Source organism: Dreissena polymorpha, chromosome 7 (genome assembly GCF_020536995.1).
Source record: "Dreissena polymorpha isolate Duluth1 chromosome 7, UMN_Dpol_1.0, whole genome shotgun sequence".
Classification (NCBI taxonomy): Eukaryota; Metazoa; Mollusca; class Bivalvia; order Myida; family Dreissenidae; genus Dreissena; species Dreissena polymorpha.
This window is the reverse complement of record NC_068361.1, coordinates 18,482,011-18,502,571: the sequence shown is the minus strand read 5'-3', so window position 1 is coordinate 18,502,571 and position 20,561 is coordinate 18,482,011. Positions and strand designations below refer to the sequence as shown.

Sequence of the window (20,561 nt, the reverse complement as noted above, 5' to 3'; positions counted from 1 at the left end):
CAAATGCCTCTACAAAAAGTCTATAAAACAGCCCCAAATGTGACAAAAATAAACTTATCCATAAAGGGTACAGGTTCGACATTGTAGTCAAGACTTTAAAACTGGTTTTTGTGGCTACGGATATTGATACACTTATCGCCACCTTACACAGATATTAATTTGGCATTGGAGCCATCTTGTTTTTTCCTCACGATTAGTGACAACACAGTATTAAATCTTAGGACGTATTGTGTTTGATATATCGCGTGTTGATGCACAAAATATTATGTCTTTAAGGATTGTAATAAATTAAACCCTCAAAAGTATTAAAATAGGAAATATAGAATGTTGCTTACTGTTTTTAATGTTTTTCAGAACACGACCACGATGATGACTTCCAGCCACCAGCACCAAGATTTGATGATATTCTCACTGCTGCCATTGCAGATGTTGGTACATTACGCAACTTCACCCGGCCTGCCAGAAGATCAAGACTTCAAAAACAGAAACCTGGACCCAAACCAAAAGTAGTCAGGTATAGTATTTCCCTGGAAGTAACTTAGTTCTAAAGTTTTTTGAAAAATTTATATAATTTTAGTTAGTAAGGGAGTAACCAATCTAATTACGCTACTTTTTATTATAAAAAAAAACTATGACAATGAACATTTTGATAAAAATGACATAATTGAAAACGCTTATATATATGAATTATTATTATTAAATAAATATTATGAAAAGTTACAAGTTTGTACTCGCAGGGAAACATAACCTATATATGGGGATTACTATCGACTGGCACCTCTATGTCTGTCGTCATTTATTTGTATAGTTTTATTTGATATTTTTATGCCCCCGCCTTTAGGCGACGGGGGCATCAAGTTTTACCCTTGTCCGTCCGTCCGTTTTCTCTCTGTTTGTGTTATACAATTCTCATTTTATTCAGGTGGAAAGAGTTTTATGAGTATACTCATTGTATATGTTTTGGGTCATTAAGAGCTTAAGGAGAGTTGAATTCTCCCTCGTAGAAGGCCTTCGGCAGACCTCTTAATTTGTTTTGCATGTGTAGAGGAACTGCTATCTATTTGACCCAATTCTTTTTTTTTAACAGGTTGAAGTTTTACCTTTTGCCAGATGGTTGTGAGCTGCCAAAGTTCTCCAAGCAAGATGCAGCTATAGAGAGACACCAAGCAATTGGCTATGGTAAATATTTTGTTTTTAAAATGAATAAAAAAAAAATTACACATATATGAAAAAGAAAAGATATGGAGCAAACGTCAGAGAGACCACACCCTATCCATGAGAAGAAAAAGGTTTACAAATTTTGAGGTCTAATGCATATATTGTAAACCAACAAAATAAATCAGGACTGGTGTCAAGAGATTTCAGTGGGGCAGAATGGTTCAACCCTCCAATAACATTGCTTATTAATAACTTAACCTGCTTTGAAGAAACTCTAATTGGCCTGATTTCATTTGGTTTCACAAGTTTAGGTGCCCTTATGTCATAGGATTACGACAGATACTCTTTGTAGATAAGTTTGTTTTGCAAAAGTGGGACTCAATGGTATCGTGTTACATTTATATGCTTTATATGTAAAGTTTCCATAAAATGTAGGATGTTATATGCCTTGTCTTATCAAAATTCTACATTTGCAGCAGATTGAAAAATCATTTTCATTGTTATAAACATATTTTTTAAATTTATGTTTCATTTCTTAGTTTGTTTTTCTTAAGGTTTTCCGCCTGCATACTACCACGATGGCAAAGGAAAAGCACATCCGTTTTCATTAGACCTAGCAGAAGCAGACTTCAAAGAGAACATCCGTTCTCTTTATGCCAGACTTACTGGAAAAGACTTCGGCCTGTTCACCAACACCCAGAGTCGTAACCTTGTAGCTGCCCCATTTAGCCCTACATATTTTAAGACACTAAAGTACCAGGGAACAGTTGTTATCAAGATACAGGTATATGACGTTTAAAATGAAATTTTAGCTAAAATTGTATACATGAATTATATATTAATGGCATTGCCAGTCTGTTTTTATAGCCAAAACACACATTCAAAATAAAACCTTCATTGTGCTGTTTGGTTATTGATGTTCAAATAACTTATTTGTTTTAATTTTTATTTTCCATTCATTACAAATGTAAACATCTCACTCATGAAAGTCTCATAGAGCATGTCTTGTTTTAATATTTGTTTTAATTCTTTTTTTTTATTTCTCTATTTCTGTCTCATCGGGCACATCAAATATCAAACATTACTGTAACATAACTATTAAGATGAAACACTGAGAATAGAGATATACCATAATATGAAAATAGGCATTGCCTAAAAAGCGAACACAGCTTAATTATGTCATGTAACTGAGAACTTTCTGGAAAATCCCTTCTTTATGATATAACGATTTGTCTTGTGATGATACAATATCTTCTGCAACTGTTCATGTTAGAAAGATGTGATTTTTTATGGAGTCGTGTTGAAATAATCATATTTATTTGCTAGTGCGCTTATTTAAGTAACCACATTTCTTTTTTGTTTAAGTTTTCATATGTTAATACATTTGAGAGTTTATCATTATTGAAATCCCTTTCAATTTTTGATAATTTTTTTTGCCTCTATACAAGTCTATCATTCATGTACATCTACATCTGTTTGGCAATGGTATCCATGCCCCTTGGACATGTTTGCGCTTATGAAATTCATCTTGTTCATTAAGTCAGAAGCAAACAACACATGTATGTATCTTGCAATAAGGAATCCACATCTAGTTAAGTTACAAATGCTTGAGTATCATATTAATTTGTTTCTTAATTTTTCAGGATCACCCGCAAGAGAATACAGATAATGAGGTATATATATATATATATATATATATAATATGCTTAGAAATATGCTTAGAAATGATATTAATTTTGGCATGGTTTTATAATACTGTCATGGGTTTGTGTCACAGAAACTCAAGTTTAGAACTTTTAATTGTTCATTGGTTGTGAATTAGTGGATAGTTGTCTCATTAACAATCATGCGCCATCTCCTTTTTACATGTTTGTTGAATTTACAGACAGAATTAAATTTCGAATGGGTCAACAATATGTAAAGCCCATTTTTTTTAGAGCACAATATATTTGCGGTCTATGACACTAAAGCTTTTATTTCACATATATGACTAATAAAGGCATATAGCTTCACAGAACTTCCAAGTACCCTTTTTTCACTCATAAATACCCTTAGTGTCACTTGGGATTCTATGGTTGCATAATAAGGAGGATACAAAGTAAAAATAAAAATTTACACCATTTAACAGTAAATAGTGGAGTCTCAACCTATGGACTAATCTCCATTTTTATATGTACTATCAACACTGTATTAAGATTTTAGAAATAGAATGAATACATATAAAATTAAATCAATGTTCTGTATTTGTTGACGTAGGCCATCAATCCCATGATTTACCCAGGATGAATGAAGCTGGGTCTGCAACTTGAAGGATTGTATTTCATTTTAAAGTATGTTTTACAAAACAGAATCATAATTACTGTGGTGCAGCTTTGCTATGCTAGATAAAACTGAATTTACAACAGTCAGACACCTATTTAAGACCCACATTCTTCAAAATAAAATGCTGTTACTCTTAGAATTTTTTTCATTGCTTGATCAAGTCTAATACAAATATCATCTCTCTTATAGCAACTAGTCGCTCTGCCAGCTTAAAATTCAACAACCCATCCAGTGTCCCATGTCATTCCAACACCAGCTGTTATAAGACCAGTTGTGATGAGACCTGCACCAGCTGCTATACAACCAGTTGTGACAACACCTGCACCAACAGTACAACCAACCATGACAACTTCACATGCAACACCTGTGCAACAACAGATAGTTTCTCATCCTCAGCCAGTAACACACCCTACATCAACTCCACAGAGTTCTACACTCCCACAGACTACAACAACTCCACAACCAGCTGCATGGATCCCAACGGGCACTCCAGTTGTAAGTATTCCAAAAGCACTGATTTCCTAGATCTGAAAAAATGCTTTATACCATGTCATTTCCAAGCCTAATAGAGTGGGGGATAGGAAAGTGTTTGGTTCCTGTTTTACCTATGCAGTACTTTTCAATGATTATTATCTCAATATGATGATTTGACAGTTAATACATTTTACCATACCAGAATAATGTCACATTGACCTACATTTTCTGCATGAACATTATTAGCGAAGTTTCTGTAAAGGGCAATATCAAAATTACTACAAATCATACAAGGATGATAGTTGGTCACTTTCAGAACTTTTATTAAGAAACTCGGGCGCATTTTGCCCTACTGGAGCTCAAAATACACGTTAGGTAGTATACAGACATTGAATGAATAAATTTGTCATTTATATGAGCTAAATTTTTATATGTATAAAGTTTTTATTTACTCATAAAACTGGTAATATTTTTACAGTTCAATTTATCTGTTAAAAAAATTGAATGTATAGTTAAAAATCTTCTCCATATTCATTTTTAATATTAGTCGTTTTATTGATTGGTCAGATTGACATCAAGAAATTGTATTCTGCCTTTACATTATTTTGAATTAACGGATTTTTTTAAAAAATGTAAATACCAAATTAAACTTTTCTAAACTTTTGTCACAATATCATGCTTTTGGGACACAAAATAAAGTTTTTTTGGCACTACATAAATTGTTAGGTTGAACTGTTGTGTCTTTCAGATTGACATCAATCCAAGGCATCGACTCATCATGGAGCAGGAGTTTGACTTTGCAGTATCCCTCGCAGCTGATCAGGACAGGGTAAGACTTTCATAACTTTGAAGTTTACTGCACAACTTATACCAATTGCCATTAGGCAAATGCCAATTTTGGTGAAAAGCTCTAAAATCTGTACAATTATACTCCTGTCTGAATATTTCCAAAAATGTACCTATCAATGCTATATAATGATGAAAGAGGCATTTCTTCGCACTGGCATTTAGCATATACATCACAGAAAAACAGATAAACAAGTTAATCGCTACCTTTAGTATATATGCTGTTATCTCAAAATAGCAAAATCACAAGACTTACAGAATGATATTTAAAAGATATTTCATAAGACATACTCCAGTTCAAGCCTCATGTTAATCTTATACAGACACAAAACATCACATGGTATAACTATCACAGAACAAGCTGAATTAAGTGTTACAATTTCTGATCTCACACACTCGAAACAGTGGATATTTATTGTTGTTTACAACAAGCAATATTGTTGTTCAATGAATGGACACATAACAGCTGATATTTTTGGAGCATTAATGGACACATATGGCCATTCTAATAAAATTTTTTGTTTCTCAAGCCCCGCCCACGTCACTGAAATCGTTGTGGGTCAAACTTTTTTTCACACTTCTCGGAAATGTTTTTTTATTTTGTTTCTTTTGAAATCCGTAAATTTTACTTTGTTTTGTTTGAAAATCCGTTAAATTAAATTTTGAGTTATTTCCCTTTGATAATGAAAAAATGGCGGATCGTGTAATTTAAACGGTTCCTAATAGATTCTGGACATAGAAACCATGTAAACTAGACATATCTTTAGGTAGACAGAACAGGAAAAGTATCCACCTTCATGAAGGAATCACTTTCAAAACGATCTCTTGTGGAAACTTTACAATTTTGGTCCAGACGTAGCATGTGTTACTCACGGTTCCATTTCAGAAAAAATAAAAATTAAAAATAAAAATCACCCGCCCGCACCAATTTAAAAATAAAAAGGCTTGAGAAACAAACATTTTTTTTTAATGGCCTATAAGTTAATATTTTTGTTCAAAATGCAAAATGAGTTGAGAATGCAGTTAGTGATTGATTTTTATAAATTTTAGGAAGCTGCACGCCAGACAGCTAGGGTACGTCGCAACCTTGCACGAACAGAACGCCAAAGGTTACGAGACCAACGTAAAGAGGAGCAGGAAACGGTAAAAATTTAATAGACTTTGCCAATAATATACAGAAGATCCCACACATTAAACTTAGATTATATTTGCTGGTATTTTTTGCTTCAAATGTGGTTTCCCAATACTTAATAAAGTTTCAAAAGAGAAACCATTTGCCTCAATATTGTTCATAATCATAAATTACTTTTTTAATCATGTAAGATTTCGTTAACATAAAGTAGGAAATGAAGTATGATTGCCATAGTCTGAATTCCATTAAATGCCAAGCAATGAATATCTTCTACAGGTCACCATAAAGTCTTCAATCGTGGAAGAACCATAATATCATATAGGAGGTTCCCACAATAATTTGCCATTAAACTATTCAAAGACGGAAATCATTTTAAAAAAATATCATCAAGCGAATAACAATTATAAATAACTAACAACAGCACTTGTACTGATTTCTTACATCTTCATATTAAATAAACACATGAAAAATGTTTGCAAGATGTTTTTTTTTTGTTCATTATATATTTGCATAAATAGCATAAGGTGATCCAAGTTTTTTCAAGCTCTACTCAAGTTTCTGTATGTGGATGGTGCAGGGTCAACGACTTACATATTTCGATTGTGGGCAGAGAACATTTTGGTTGCATCGTGGAATTTGTGTCTGACCTTAAAATAATGAGACCTGATAAAAATTTGATATGTTATACAAATTTCTTTTTTGTGTTATTAGTAATAAGATGAATATATTATTGTTACAGATGCAGACAAATGCTGTAGAGGAGATAGCCAATTCCAGACATAACACAGCACCAGAAGACATGCTATCAGTAATTTTGGTTCTACCAGATCAACAAGAGCTTAACAAGACATTCTCCAAGGACACGTTATCAGAGGTATAAAGCAAGGATTTATATTTCAAAAGCATTCATGTCAAATCTTTTTCAGTAAATTTTCAATATGTTTCTAAAACCAAACAAAAATTGTTTTCTAATGACACTGAGGAATAACTTTTTGGACAATTCTGAAAGGCACACATCAAGTGACCATTCCACCAATATTAGATTCCAATCGATTAAGTTGTTCAAGACAAGAAGATTTTATGACTGAATTTCCAATAGAGTCCCATGTCAAACAAAGTTCAGTTATCTTGATGGGTTGGTTTTGGAAAACAACTTTGAAAGGCATCCATCAAATGATCATTCCACCAAAGTTTGATTCCAATTGAACAAGTGGTTCCTGACCAGAATATTTTTCAATGAATGTCCATAGGGACCTATGTCAAATTAAGTTTGGCTGTGGTGGCAATCTAACCCATGTCAAAATGCCAATAATGCATGCTTGGCAGGCATGAATTATTTCAAATCTGATATCTAAGGAATAAAGAAAAGTATAGAATTCATTATTACTCCCACAATCCCAACATTTTCTCACTCCAGGTGATGTTTTGGGCATATCATTTTGTTATTTTGTTGATTCTGGCAAAAATATCATTGTGAAGTCAGTCATGCATTATTGCATGCCCCTAATTAAAAATGATATTATTCACCTGTTTTAATGCTACTTGGAATTCACAAGATCACTGAAACATGTGTTAGACTACCTTTAGTTAACACCATACTATAAACTGGACATATACCGTACTTACTGAGACAATGATCATAAGGGCATTGAGAAATGAACTATGTTCCACCGCCTGCTGGGATCACCTCGTTATGCAGCATTGTGTATATTCATTTATTGTTCTAACCCATATTTAATCCCTACATGCATAATAATATGGATAATTGGGACTATTTAAGTTGTTCATATGTAAAATATTTGTCAAGTCAGCATCCGAGGCATGCATTGCAGTTGCCATCCCTAGATGCATCATGCATACCAGTAAGGTTGATATAGTACATGCCAGTAAGCGGGAATGTGTTTAACCATGTTTCTTAACTGAGCCATTCATGTGTAAAATATAGAGTAAAGTCAGCATCTGAAGCATGCATTGCAGTTACCATCCCTAGATGTATCATGCATACCAATTTGGTTGATGTAGTACATACCACTGAGCGGGAACGGACTTAACAATGTTCGTTTTACGTTTCATCAATAGATTAGTTCAATTTTTGTCTTTTATGAATAATTTCACATCTTTTATTTCGGGGCCTTTTACAGCTTACTTTATGGTATGGGCATTGCCTATCATTGAAGACCTTAGAAGTGTAATTGTTCGTTGCTTTAAATTTAGTGGATAACTGTCTCATTGACAATCATACCACACCTCCTATTTTTTATATTCTTAACTGAGACCATATTAAAAATGGGGTGATGTATACCCAAGAATGCAGAGAAACAAAAAACTATTACTGTGAAAGCACTTTTCTTCGTGGATTCGAATTTTTGTGGTTTGCTCAAACATCAGTGATTCGTGGGTTTTTGAATTCGTGGCTTTGCATTTGTCACAGTAGAAATCAATGGCAAAATTGTATTTCGTTGGGTATTAAATTTCGTGGTTTTATCCAACCAGGAAATCCACGAAAATTGGTACCCCATGAACAATAATACTTTCACAGTATTTAAAAATTAGGCAGTTATGTTCAAATCGGCATTGGTGTGTCAGAGTCCATGAAAATGTTACAATTCCAATTGGTGCAAATGTTAAACAAAGTCTGGCCATGTTGGATACCATTATTTTCTAAAGGAAACCATCCAACTTTAGTTAGGTTCTAAATGGAGCAGCAGTTGCAGATCAGCTGACAAGTTAACATGTGTCCAATGTCCACTTTTTTATCAGTACACAGTATTCAAAAGTATTAACAGTTTGTTCACAATCTAACCATTAATTTCTTCTGTTTAACACAAAGAAATGTTGAATTCATTTCACAAACAATTTAATGCATAGTTTTATGAGGATGTGACTTCCTTCCTGACAAATCACCTATACACATGAACATTTACATTCCAAGTATCACTATGACATCACAATGAGGTATCAACAATTAACCTTGGTAACATGGACATAAATGTAAAATAATGTCAAAGTTTCATACTAAGTCATTGAATCATGAAAATGAGATGAAAGTTGCACGACCATCTGCCACTTTTGAGCATGTATATGCAGACTGGAGATCTGGTACTATATTTCCACTATTACCAACTGATGTAAAGTTGGGGAAACTAACATCTTTGTACACAGCTTTCTGTCAGAAGCACAAAGTTAAAAGTTAGAAAATGAAGTTTTATTTTCGGTGCATTTCAGATGTCAGTTGTGTTAAGGTATATCCATGTTTTCAAAGGATTTATTGTTGATCCAATCATTGTAATGTGTGCCTCAGTATAAACAGAGATGATTTTTTTGCTATGCAATGTAATCAATAGTGATTGAAAACTCATCTCAATAGAAAACAAGTTTAAATCTCCATACAGTGGTTTACACAGGTAAACAAATGGTATTGTGTTGATTAGTTAGATCAACTCACATTGGAGTCTGACAAATCTCTCAGGTAAATACATGTATATCTTCAAGAAGAGTTTGATTGGGTCAGCAATAATACTGCTTCATTTTTTATAGTGTAGGTAAGATATGCAGATATATATTGTACATGTATGGGTACTTTAGAGCTTTTCACAAGGAGTGGAATTCCACCCATGTTGAAAGTACTGTGGAGACCTCTAGATTTTTTAAATTCAATATGCTTTCCTTGTAGATGGAGTGTGGTCTCGCCAACACTTACCCCTTTTTTTTATTTTCACATGTATGTGTCTCAGCTGGCACAGTTTTGCATATGAAATACACATATTTTAAGACTTTAATAGAATTTGAACACATCTAGTAACAATACCGATCCTTTAATTCTGCATCGTCAAAAAGTTTCAGGCAGAGATTTTGTGTGAAATCATTAGAGATCTTTCATGAATTTAAGTTTGGCTGTGGCTTCCATATTATTATGATTGATGAGCTACATGTACATGTGTATTTCCAATACCTATATGAGGTATGTTATACCGAAAGACTTCCAGTATAACTGATCAATGTGATTATTTTCCCTTATTGACAAAAAAAATGTATGTTAGGAGTAGGCAACCATAGCTGTCTCATTTTTACGTATAATGGCTTCCAGTGGTATGAAGTAATCAACCTTTAACTTATAGAGTGGCATATCAAGAAGATTCTTTCAGCTCTCAATGACATTTAATTTTCTAAATTGTACATGTACACAGACAAACATTCATAAATTTTAATACATATTATGCAATACCTATATACTGTAAATAAATATATTTCCACATGGACATGATTAATAACAAATGGCATAAATTTGAAAACAAAAGAAAACACATGTACAAACGAGTATTTGCATTTCCATTCTTCAAGATAAATTGTTTCTTGTGCATATTAGATTTATCAGAGAAAATGTACTATGTTTTATACAAAAACATATATTTTGATTAAAACCTTCAAAACGAATGTGTTCACCTTGCTTAAAATAATGATTGCAAATTTACAAATAAGAGATGATGCCTATGCTTACAACTCAATTTCAAACTTTTAATTTAATAAAAAAGATCATCCTTACAATCTTTATTTTTTCATCACTGCACATACAAATATTTACATGTATAATAAATAATACATTAAAGAATTGGTATCTTACAACAAATACAACATGAACATGTCAGGCACTAACTGAAGTCACAAAAATGTCCTAGAAAAGCAACAATTTCAAAGTTCTGTTGGATGTGCTAAAACAAACTGCATCACATCACCAAATATGTCAAGTCCATGGCTCGTTGAATTTCTGTTGATGGCAATTGTTGTTTGCAGCTGTTGAAAGTTGTGCTGACTCAAAGGGCAGGGATCACGTGGAACAAGGTAGGTGGTGTCATCTTCACTCAATTGCAAATCTCTAATGGCATCTGAAACTGCTTCATTTGGAGGCTGCTCAATGTTCCGAACGCTTGTGTAACGCTGGCTATCACCCTGGACTAGTGACTGGAACCACATCATATTTGGTGTTCTATTGTTCTCTGTTCTAATCTTGTGTGTGTTGTGGGTCTCCATCCACTGTCTCAGAGCTCTGTCAATTATCGGCACGAACACATACTGCAAAACCCATCTATGTGTTTTATCATTAACATTGAGCAGCTGTCTTTCCTCCATGTAGTGGAACAGCTTGTAAAACGTATCTAATACCTTGGTGAAAACATCCCGCCAAAGTCTCTCTATGCGTTGATTGTGTACTGATGGTCCTGTCAGGAATGACCCTCTGCCATCGCCATTTACTGATATCATTAACCGACCAATGTCCCCATATTCTGTACCGTTGTCAACTCTGACTCTACTCGGAAAACCGTACGCTTTCACTGACTGGAGGAAGAACGACGCAGCTGCCTTAGAGGTGTTACAAGTGGCGGCCCTAAGGAAAGACACCAGTCTGGAATGTCCATCGATTCCACCATGGACAACTATTCCCCATCTGAAAAAGATCAAAGAAAAGTTTGATAAGTTTCTGTTTTCAGATTAATATTCATTACCTAAACATGCCATGAGAAATTTCTTTATACCTAGTTGATGCATTTGTATAAGACTGAAAGCTACTTCTACAAAATAATCTCACTTTAAATATGCATGAGCTCAATGTGTACAAGTTTTCTGACGTTATGCAAGATATGCATTTGTCAGTAAACAACTAAAATGTAAGAGGGAAGAAATTTTTGAAGTACAAACAATGTACATGTACATTCGTAACCGATGCAAAAAGCTTTCTTTGTTTCTGTTTGTCATAATTGCTTTACAAGTTCCGCAATATAAGATACTATACACTGCCGTCAAAATATGTGATCTTCATTGTTTGACAAGAATTAGAGGAATAGACTTACTATTAATATTAACTGTTGGCCAAGAAAAACACGACATAAATGGCAAATTTTATCAAAAGCAATGCAGATTTGACAAAGCTATTTAAGTTTGAAAAAACTTTAACCTAAGTAACCATAAAATGAAAAAAGTCAAATTTGGCAGTTATTCATGAAAATAAAGAAAATGAACATTTTTTTTTTCTCTCAAAATTTAAAATTTACTATGAATGAAATATAATGAACACAACGAAGGTTTTGTGCAAGTTTGATCAAAATCCATAATGATCTGCTAAAGGTATCTGCCTGTTTGAAAAAGTTTGGACGACTGCAACAATGAGGACAGAATTTTGAAGGTTTTTTTAATTTGTGAAAAAATCATATTTTTGTGATATATCCCCCATTGTTCATATTTAGGTATATACTGATACCAACCTTATCAAGGAGTGATGTGTATCTAGATGCCACACAGAATTTGCTGTTGGTACACTGTACTTCCTTCTTTGTATAGTAGCTGACCACCTCAAGGCTGTACCAGAAGCATCTACATTTCTCAGCATCTCTCTGCATCTTTCTCTTTTAATGGAAATGCCTCTTGTCTTAAGATAAGCATGCACCTCAGCTGAACCTTTATAAAGAAATTAATATGCAAATTACATACAGGTATATATACATATGTACTGTACATATGAAAATGAAACCAGACACTCCATGGACCCTGTAATCGCTCACCTGGATTACAGTTACATAAAGACAAATGTACATGTAACTTTAAACAGTAATATTTTCTACTCTATATTTCACATAGAATCCCATATGCATGATATTTAACTATGTTTGGTTGTGGTGCCCATCTTGGATGTCAGACCAGGTTGTCTGATGCAATTCTGAAAAGCAAACCATTTAGTGACTGTTCAACCAAATTTTGATTTCAGTTGAACAAGTAGTTCCAGAAAAGAGGATTTTTAATTAGTTTCCTATGTGGCCCTACAAATGTATGTGTTATGTTGAACTTTTTTTTCTTGTTGCCATTTCCTTCAAAAATTGATTCCAGCTGAGTAACTGGTTTCAGACAAGTAACCTTTTTAATGAAACACCCATACATTGTACATATTGAAGTCCTTTGTCAAGCAGTTTCAGAGAAGATTACTAAAGGCCTTAATCGCTCATCTGTAAACCATGAAAAAAGGCAATAAAATCCTGTTAGGCGTGTACTTATTGATAACTTTTTTCCAGTTAACTAGGTGTGCTTATCGGTTGCTTTTTGACTTTGAACTAGCTGACAGAAACAGCAATACTCTTTCAATGTCGATATAGGTTGTTGTCTTGTGTCTTATTTGTTAAAGTGTTTGTCTTCTATATCAATCTCAAGAGTTAAGTTCAAATTCAACTGATTTTTACAGTTTGTTTTTCTGTTGTACTGTCCCACATCTGTCCCAGGTTAGAGGGAGGGTTGAGCGCTCACTAACCGGTTTAACCCCGCCACATACTTTATGTGTCTGTCCCAAGCCAGGAACCTGTAGTCCAGTGGGTATAGTTGTTTTTTATGTTCACTGTTATTCGTTTTACGTTTTTTTCAATAGATAAGGTTGATTTTTGTCCTTTATGAATTAATTTCACATCTTTTATTTCGGGGCCTTTTACAGCTTACTTTATGGTATGGGATATATATATATATATATATATATATATATATATATATATATATATATATATGCCTATCATTGAAGACCTTGTGTTGACCTGTAGAAGTTTAATTGTTGGCTGCTTTAAATTTAGTGGATGGCTGTCTCATTGACAATCATACCACATCTCCTATTTTTATACTAACTCCAACATCAGTGAACGTTACATTGAAGAAGGATGATAATTTCCTAAAGGATATTTGTAAAACCAAGTACATGTACATTCGCAACTTAGTTCAGCATGAACAAGAAGTTCTGTAGACAAAACCATTTTTATACTGAATTTCTCGTAGGAACGTTAACCTTTGTTAAACTAAGTTCTGCTGTGGACACCTTTTTTGGTTGGTTTGTATGGTCATCAGATAAAATCCTAAAAGGCAACTACTACCTAATGATCATTTCACCAAAGTTTTTTTTAGCAAAAGAGTCCTTTAGATCTAATTTCCGTTTTGGCGGCCGTCTTGGTTGCATGGTGAGGCTATTGGATATAATTTTGTAAGCCGGCAACTCCAGGACTATTCCATCAAATTTTGGTCCAAATTGGGTGAGTGGTTCTAGACTACATGTATTTATACATGTAAATATTGTATTAATTTTGTTATCTGGATTTTCTTTTTGTAAACCAGTTTTGTTTTCTGGAATGTCTCTTGAATTTTAAGTCTCTCAAAACAAATTAGAAACAAAGGCAAAATGACACATATTTAATTCAATGTCAGATAATGTGAGTTCAAGCATAAATGAGCGGGCTAATTTCAGCACCAGTTTAATGTAGTCGATTCAAATCTACAAAGATTTTTTAACAGCAGTTCTTTTCATATGACTTTAAGTGTTGTAGATCTATGTGCATTGTATCTGGATCGATTGAGATTTAATAAAGGAAAATCTTCATTTTTATCAATACTTTGTTTAATTTGCAGAGATTCCTAGGTATGACCCAAATGACCCCTTTACTTCACAAGTTACCATTGCATTGTATACAGAGTATGCAATAACATTTTAAGCTCTGGAGATAACAAAGAGAATTTTCAATTTATCAGAAATACAGATATTTTGCAATGGAGATATGAATTAAACCTTAAATCTGTGTTTGAATTTACCTGAATTAGGGTGGTCTCTGTTGTATTCTGCAACAATAGAATGCAAGTCGTCGTCACTTATATCTGTGTATGATGATCTGATCTGCATGTTGTTGGATCTTAATCTGCTATATAGTGTGTTGGGATGAAGGACACCACCTAGTAAACCTTTCTCTGCTATCTCTTTCACTGTATATCCCATATCAATTAGCTGTTGTAGTTTGCTGATGTCAATGTCACATAGATCTCTGCCACGTCCGTGAGGGTTTGGTACTGTGTCCTCTACAAGAGAGAAAAGTTTAAAATAATATTATACAAATAGGCATGTAATTTTAAAGTTTACATATGTAGCTTTTGTAAACTACAGACTCATGCAGTCAGAGGGTTGAGTCACGAGAGGGAAGCAGGAAACCAGTCATAAATTGCAACTGAATCAATTTCATGATTTGCAACAGTGTGATTTTTCTTGTGATTCAATAGGAACAATCAACATTAATCAGTCTTAAATACACATAGAAATGTCAAAAACACAAACAAAGATGCTTTCTATCTTTTAGGTATGATGGTATAAAAAGCTGCACTATACATGTTTTTTGAACATGCAGAAAATGAAATTACTCTGACGCACATAAAGTTTGTTCAGTCTGCTCTGTAACTTTACCATGAACTATAGTACTACATGTATGTATTTATTTCCATGTTATCTGATGGTTTGGTTTCGTAAACAAATGAAATTATAGGTACTTTAATGCTATAATAAAACCAGAGGCTCCCCGGAGCATGTAATCACCCACCAGAATTTACTTACAAAATATATCTAAATGCATATGGCTGACAACAGATCTATTAGGCCAAAAATTTCCCACAGGATCATAGGATTTTAACAAAGTTTCAAAGTCAAACAAATGCTGGCTGATTTTCCAATCACAAATTATTTTTTTTTAAACTTCTGAAGAGGACCATCAAATGATCATTCACACACACACATAAATTCAATTGGCCTTCAAGTATCTAACAAGATGAATTTTATTTCCCATAGGATTTAATGTTAAACTATGTCCAGCTATGGCAGCCATCTTGTTTTACCGATCATCATCAACACAAAAAACATGGCTTCTGTAGAGGTCCATCCGATGATCATTCATGCATTAAATCAATTCAATTGACCTTGTAGTTTCTGACAAGAAGAATGTTATAAAATTTCCCATAGTGTTCAATGTAAAACTATGTCCAACTGCAGAGGCAATTCTATTTTTCCAATCGCCAAAAAAAACCCATAACTTTTGGGGGTTTTTATGTAGTGCAATAGACACTTTACCAAATCATTTTTACTCGTCCTAATATATGATTATTATTATCCATCTACATTTGTAGTATGGTTTGGTTTCATTAACTAATTTTGGTAGGAATAAAAGAAGAAATTTGGGATGCCGATAACTCCCACTGTCATAAGCATATCTTAATGCATTGATTTTCTGTCATTGTGGCCTAAGCAACTATATTGTCCAAAAAACAGAAAAAAGTAATTTATTATGTGTCTTTTATTGCACGAATCATAGTTGTATATGATCAGATGATATCATATAAAAAAAATCTGTAATTGATTTTAACATGCCGATAACTACTAATGTTGTTCTATTTAGCTTTTAAAACTTAAGTAATATAAACTTCCAGTGAGTCTAAACTGTGGCTGCAAACGATGAAAAACTTAGAGAAGAATGTGTCCATGGAACACAGATGCCCCCGCTAAATGTTAAATACCCCAAGTCCATCTGTAAACAGGAAGTGGTGACCCGATAAATCTGAAAATGCCATACACATTACAACTTGTCACGATAAAGCTGCATATTAAATTTCAAATGATTTCCTATTGTCACTGCAGAAATATGCTTGACGGAAATATAAGTGTTGTTATTGCTAAAAACAACTTAAGTCCATCGGTCAACAGGAAGTGGTAATCCGATAAATCTGAAAATGCCTTACACCGTCCAACTCATCATGATGAAGCTGGATACTATATTTCAAATGATTCTCTTTAGCCATTGCAGAGTTATGCATGACGGAAATAGTTAGAGACGTACGGACGGACAGACATCAGTGAAACTTAATGCCCCCGTCGTTTTGACGACGGGGGCATAAAAATCCGTAATTTACCAGCGAGTTGAAAAAAAATAGCAAAATGATACAGGTTTATTTGGTCCACATTGAGAAAGCTATTCTGGCTCTATTCTGTTTTACAATTTTTAACAATAAGGCCAAAAAAAAAAAATATGTGTGTTTCCGGTTTCATGCCTGAAAAAAATAGGGTAGGTAGGTCGGAAATTTTTTTTTTTTTTTTTTTTTTTAAATCGGTAAAATCCGGAAATTTTTCGGGGTTTCTCCGAGTCCGGTCCGGTATTACATACTCTCCAAACCGGAAGTTGTGAAATTTTTCATGTTGGTTTGCAAAACGTGGTTTTAACTCAAGTTTACCGCGATTCAGACAGATTTTTATCGTGAAACATGCTTAGTAAAAGACAAATCTCGATGTTTGACAACTTTTGGCGCTAAAATAAGGTAGGGTCGGACATGAACACAATTTTTTTTTGACAAGCTGAAAAAAATGTTAGGGTCGGGGCCAAAAAATAGGGTCGGTCGGGAAACCGGAAACACACATATTTTTTTTTTTGGCCTAAGAATAATCTGCCAATATTTATCCAATGATGTTTTATCAGTGACAAACAATATCAGAACAAAGAGCCTGTCAAAGGGGTACTATTTGTATGGTAATCTAGACAATTTTATAGAAACATTTTTTTTACAATAAAAAAAATAGTTAAATGATACATTTGGCACTTAATTTGTTTTCAATAAACAAACAGAAGTGGTAAATGAAATAAGAAATGATACCTTTGGCCAACTCTCTAATTTGAAAACAAATTTCCATTTGACATTTTGTTTAACAAACAAACTCCTGATTAGTCAATCATATTTCAATTGACAAAGAAAATTTATTAACATCAAAAGATTATACAATTAAGGAATGAATCCCAATTGTTTTTAAACAATAATCAACACCTTGAATGGAACTCTTTATAAATTTGTTAATTGTCACTGATTAAACATTTGATACTCTTTGCTTGTTGTTGTGAAAACAAAACTTACATGATCATAATTATATTGAGATGTGATTGTTGTGTTAAACATTAACAGAAAATAAAATTCATGTCAATTTTTTTTACATAAATGATAATATAGTAGATATTTTATTAGGCCAAAAAAAATGATTGTTGGTTTCCCCTAACCCGGACGGGTCAATTTTTAGGTGCCTGGTCATAACTTTTTTTTTGCTATTTGAAAAAAATAAAAATAAAAGTTTACCTGCCTGGTCTTTTCTACACATTGAGGTTGTAATTTATGTTGTTTTCATAAACAAAATTGTGTCATATTAGTTTTAAACTAAGCTTTAAGGGCAAACTGACACTTCAATTCAATATCTTTCACATGTTTAATTTGCATCTTTAGAAAAAAATAAAGCATTACACATTCCATTTAAGAATTAAAAAAAAAAAAAAAAAAAATTCCTGCCTGCCGGGTCTGATTTTTTTGTCCATGTTAGGGGAAACCAACAATCATTTTTCTTTGGCCTTAGATAAGACAGGAAATGGGGAGGTATAATATTGTGAAATATAGTGGTGCCAGAATAACATTTCAAGTCAGGCTTCATCCGTGACGGGCCACACGTGAATGGGAGTGATTCAACCTGTTTGTACTGATTAAAATACGGGGTTTCTGAGAAACACCTGGTTAAAAATTGTTTTTTTCCAGCTTTAATATATAATACAAGAGGACCCCATGTATTCCTACCTGGACAGCCTTTGAAAACAGACTATACATGAACATGCACGAAAATATCATAAACAGTATATCCATGGCGAGGGGAAGGCTTTTCATGGGGACTCAAGGATGAAGCAATTTTAACTCCGGGATATTGGGAATGTCGTTAAATTTCTTAAGGAATTAAGGAAAAATGTTATCAAGAATCTGGATTCCTATCCAGAATTTGGAAATTTTTTCAAATTTTACATCAGAATTATAAAATAAACACACAAGTTTCTTGTGAGAATTTAAAAACAGAAAATTTGATGTGAATAAAAACTTAAGATCAGTCCCAGCCAAACTCAATTTATTTTTACTGGACAGGAGGTCCTGTAATATCAAAACTTTTACAGGACCTTAAAATTTTTTACTGGACGGTCCTTTATTTATGTTTTGCATCAGAAAATATTATACTGGTCAGGAGGTCCTGTAAGTGTGGTCACCTTACTGGACCTCCAATTTTTTTACCAGTCATGCCCTGAGGTCCTGTGAGTTTGGCTGGGACTGTAAGATATGCATTGCGGTTTAGATCTATTTAAAACAATTTGCCTAACATTTTTTTATACCTTTATCTGGAATTTGGGAATGAATTTAATTTAATCCAGGAAATCGGGAAAGGACTCAAAGGAGCAAAATAATAGGTACAGGATTTCGGGATGGGACTCCCTCCTTACCCACTTTATGCATGACAGGCCAAAAAGTTTGTTATATTTAGCATTCTACTCACCATAACGATCAACTGAATGACTGCTGTGTTGAGCATGTTGAGTCAAATCAGGGAGACTATCTCTGACTAACACTACTGACTGGATGGTGCTCTTCAGTAAATCATCTGGGACGGTGTGGTCATTCTCAAGTCTCTGCAAGTTTGTAAGAAGACTGGCGATCTGGGTGCGAGCTGCAGAAACGTCAAGGTTGCCGTTCTGTTTGCCTCTCTGTACATCTCAGAGTGTTATTGAAACTCTTTCAAGAACACTGTCAGCTGTAGGTAAATGCGTGCGTTGTAACCGATCCATTGCAAAATTGTAAATGGCGGTAGAAGAAAATCCTTTCCTGTTTACGTTTGTTACGACGTTTCTGATTGGCTTAGGTCTTCCGGATCATTAACTGACCAATCAAAACAATTCGACTTTACAACTTAAGTAAAATTCCTTACTAAAGTTGAATTCGTGTAACTAAAAACATATTTTAAGTAGAAAAACCTATTTTAACGCAACTTAATTGAAAATAGTACAATTGATAGAGAAAATCCTTGTTAAGTTGAATTAATTCAACTTAAGTAAGAAAATTACCATTAAGCACCGTTAATGCATTTTCGGTGTTTTAATTAGCGTTAACGCCGCGGGAACCACAAAAACTACTTAAATTCATTTTAAGCAGCGTTAATTCGAATTAAGTAACTTAAATTGAATTTAAGTAGAGAAAAACCTAGTTTAAGTAACTTAAACTTAGTTTTTCTCATTTTTGTGGTTCAGGCGTGCCATATAGATGCAATTACACGTTGAAGTGTTTATCTTGAAACAAGGTAGATAGCTCAAGACTTGGTTTGATGCAAAGTTTAAAGAACAAATTGACAAAATTCTGCAGGTGAATCATACTATTCTTGACATAATTTCACATTCCTTCAAGTTTGGTAGTATTGTTTCACATTATCAATTTATCAATATATACCAGAAATATTAACGTATTGATTATTAACGCTAAAAATAAACTACTCGGTAGTTATAAATTGAATTTTTATATGTAATCCCTGCTTACAATGACTGACCAACAATGGGTAGGATGATGTTATTCATTCAGCTTTTAAATAATTATGTTCCAATTCCCATTAAGCATATTGTCTATCCATTCGGAACAAAAACAAAAGAGGGACTCTAAACGGTGATTTTAATTTATGAAATAAAAAAACTACAACATTTGAAAGATAGAAGCTCCTTAAGGCTTTGACTTCGTGATAAGTACAAATTCTAACAACAATACACTATCTTTATATGATATAATGACGAGAACCGGATATAGTTCAATAAAATTGTGAATGATAACCACGTCATAATCATTCATAATCTTATTACTCTAAATATTTCGTATGCAATTGCTCTTTATTTCACAGCTACTAGCAAAAAGCAATATTATTTACATATTCACTCACAATCATTACTAACAAAACCTTTTTTTTCAATTTTCAATT

At 33.4% G+C, this 20,561-nt stretch overlaps 3 protein-coding genes across 5 annotated transcripts in view; 1 reads left to right on the top strand and 2 right to left on the bottom strand.

Moving 5' to 3' along the window:
* Window positions 1-20,561, bottom strand: part of LOC127837785 (uncharacterized) — a 605,533-nt gene that overhangs the window by 579,143 nt on the left and 5,829 nt on the right. The gene's annotated exons all lie outside the window — the stretch shown is intronic.
* Window positions 329-6,812, top strand: LOC127838108 (ensconsin-like). Its single transcript, XM_052365675.1, has 7 exons — window positions 329-514; window positions 1,088-1,179; window positions 1,713-1,942; window positions 3,670-3,975; window positions 4,703-4,783; window positions 5,851-5,943; window positions 6,672-6,812. Exons 4-7 carry the CDS (start codon window positions 3,757-3,759, stop codon window positions 6,810-6,812), a joined length of 534 nt encoding a protein of 177 aa, XP_052221635.1. The 5' UTR covers window positions 329-514; window positions 1,088-1,179; window positions 1,713-1,942; window positions 3,670-3,756.
* LOC127837146 (uncharacterized) lies at window positions 10,163-20,169 on the bottom strand. The gene is made up of 6 exons (XM_052363996.1): window positions 20,142-20,169; window positions 19,101-19,316; window positions 14,675-14,797; window positions 14,537-14,563; window positions 12,190-12,382; window positions 10,163-11,375 (listed from the first exon to the last, which is right to left on the bottom strand). Exons 1-6 carry the CDS (start codon window positions 20,167-20,169, stop codon window positions 10,622-10,624), a joined length of 1,341 nt encoding a protein of 446 aa, XP_052219956.1. The 3' UTR covers window positions 10,163-10,621.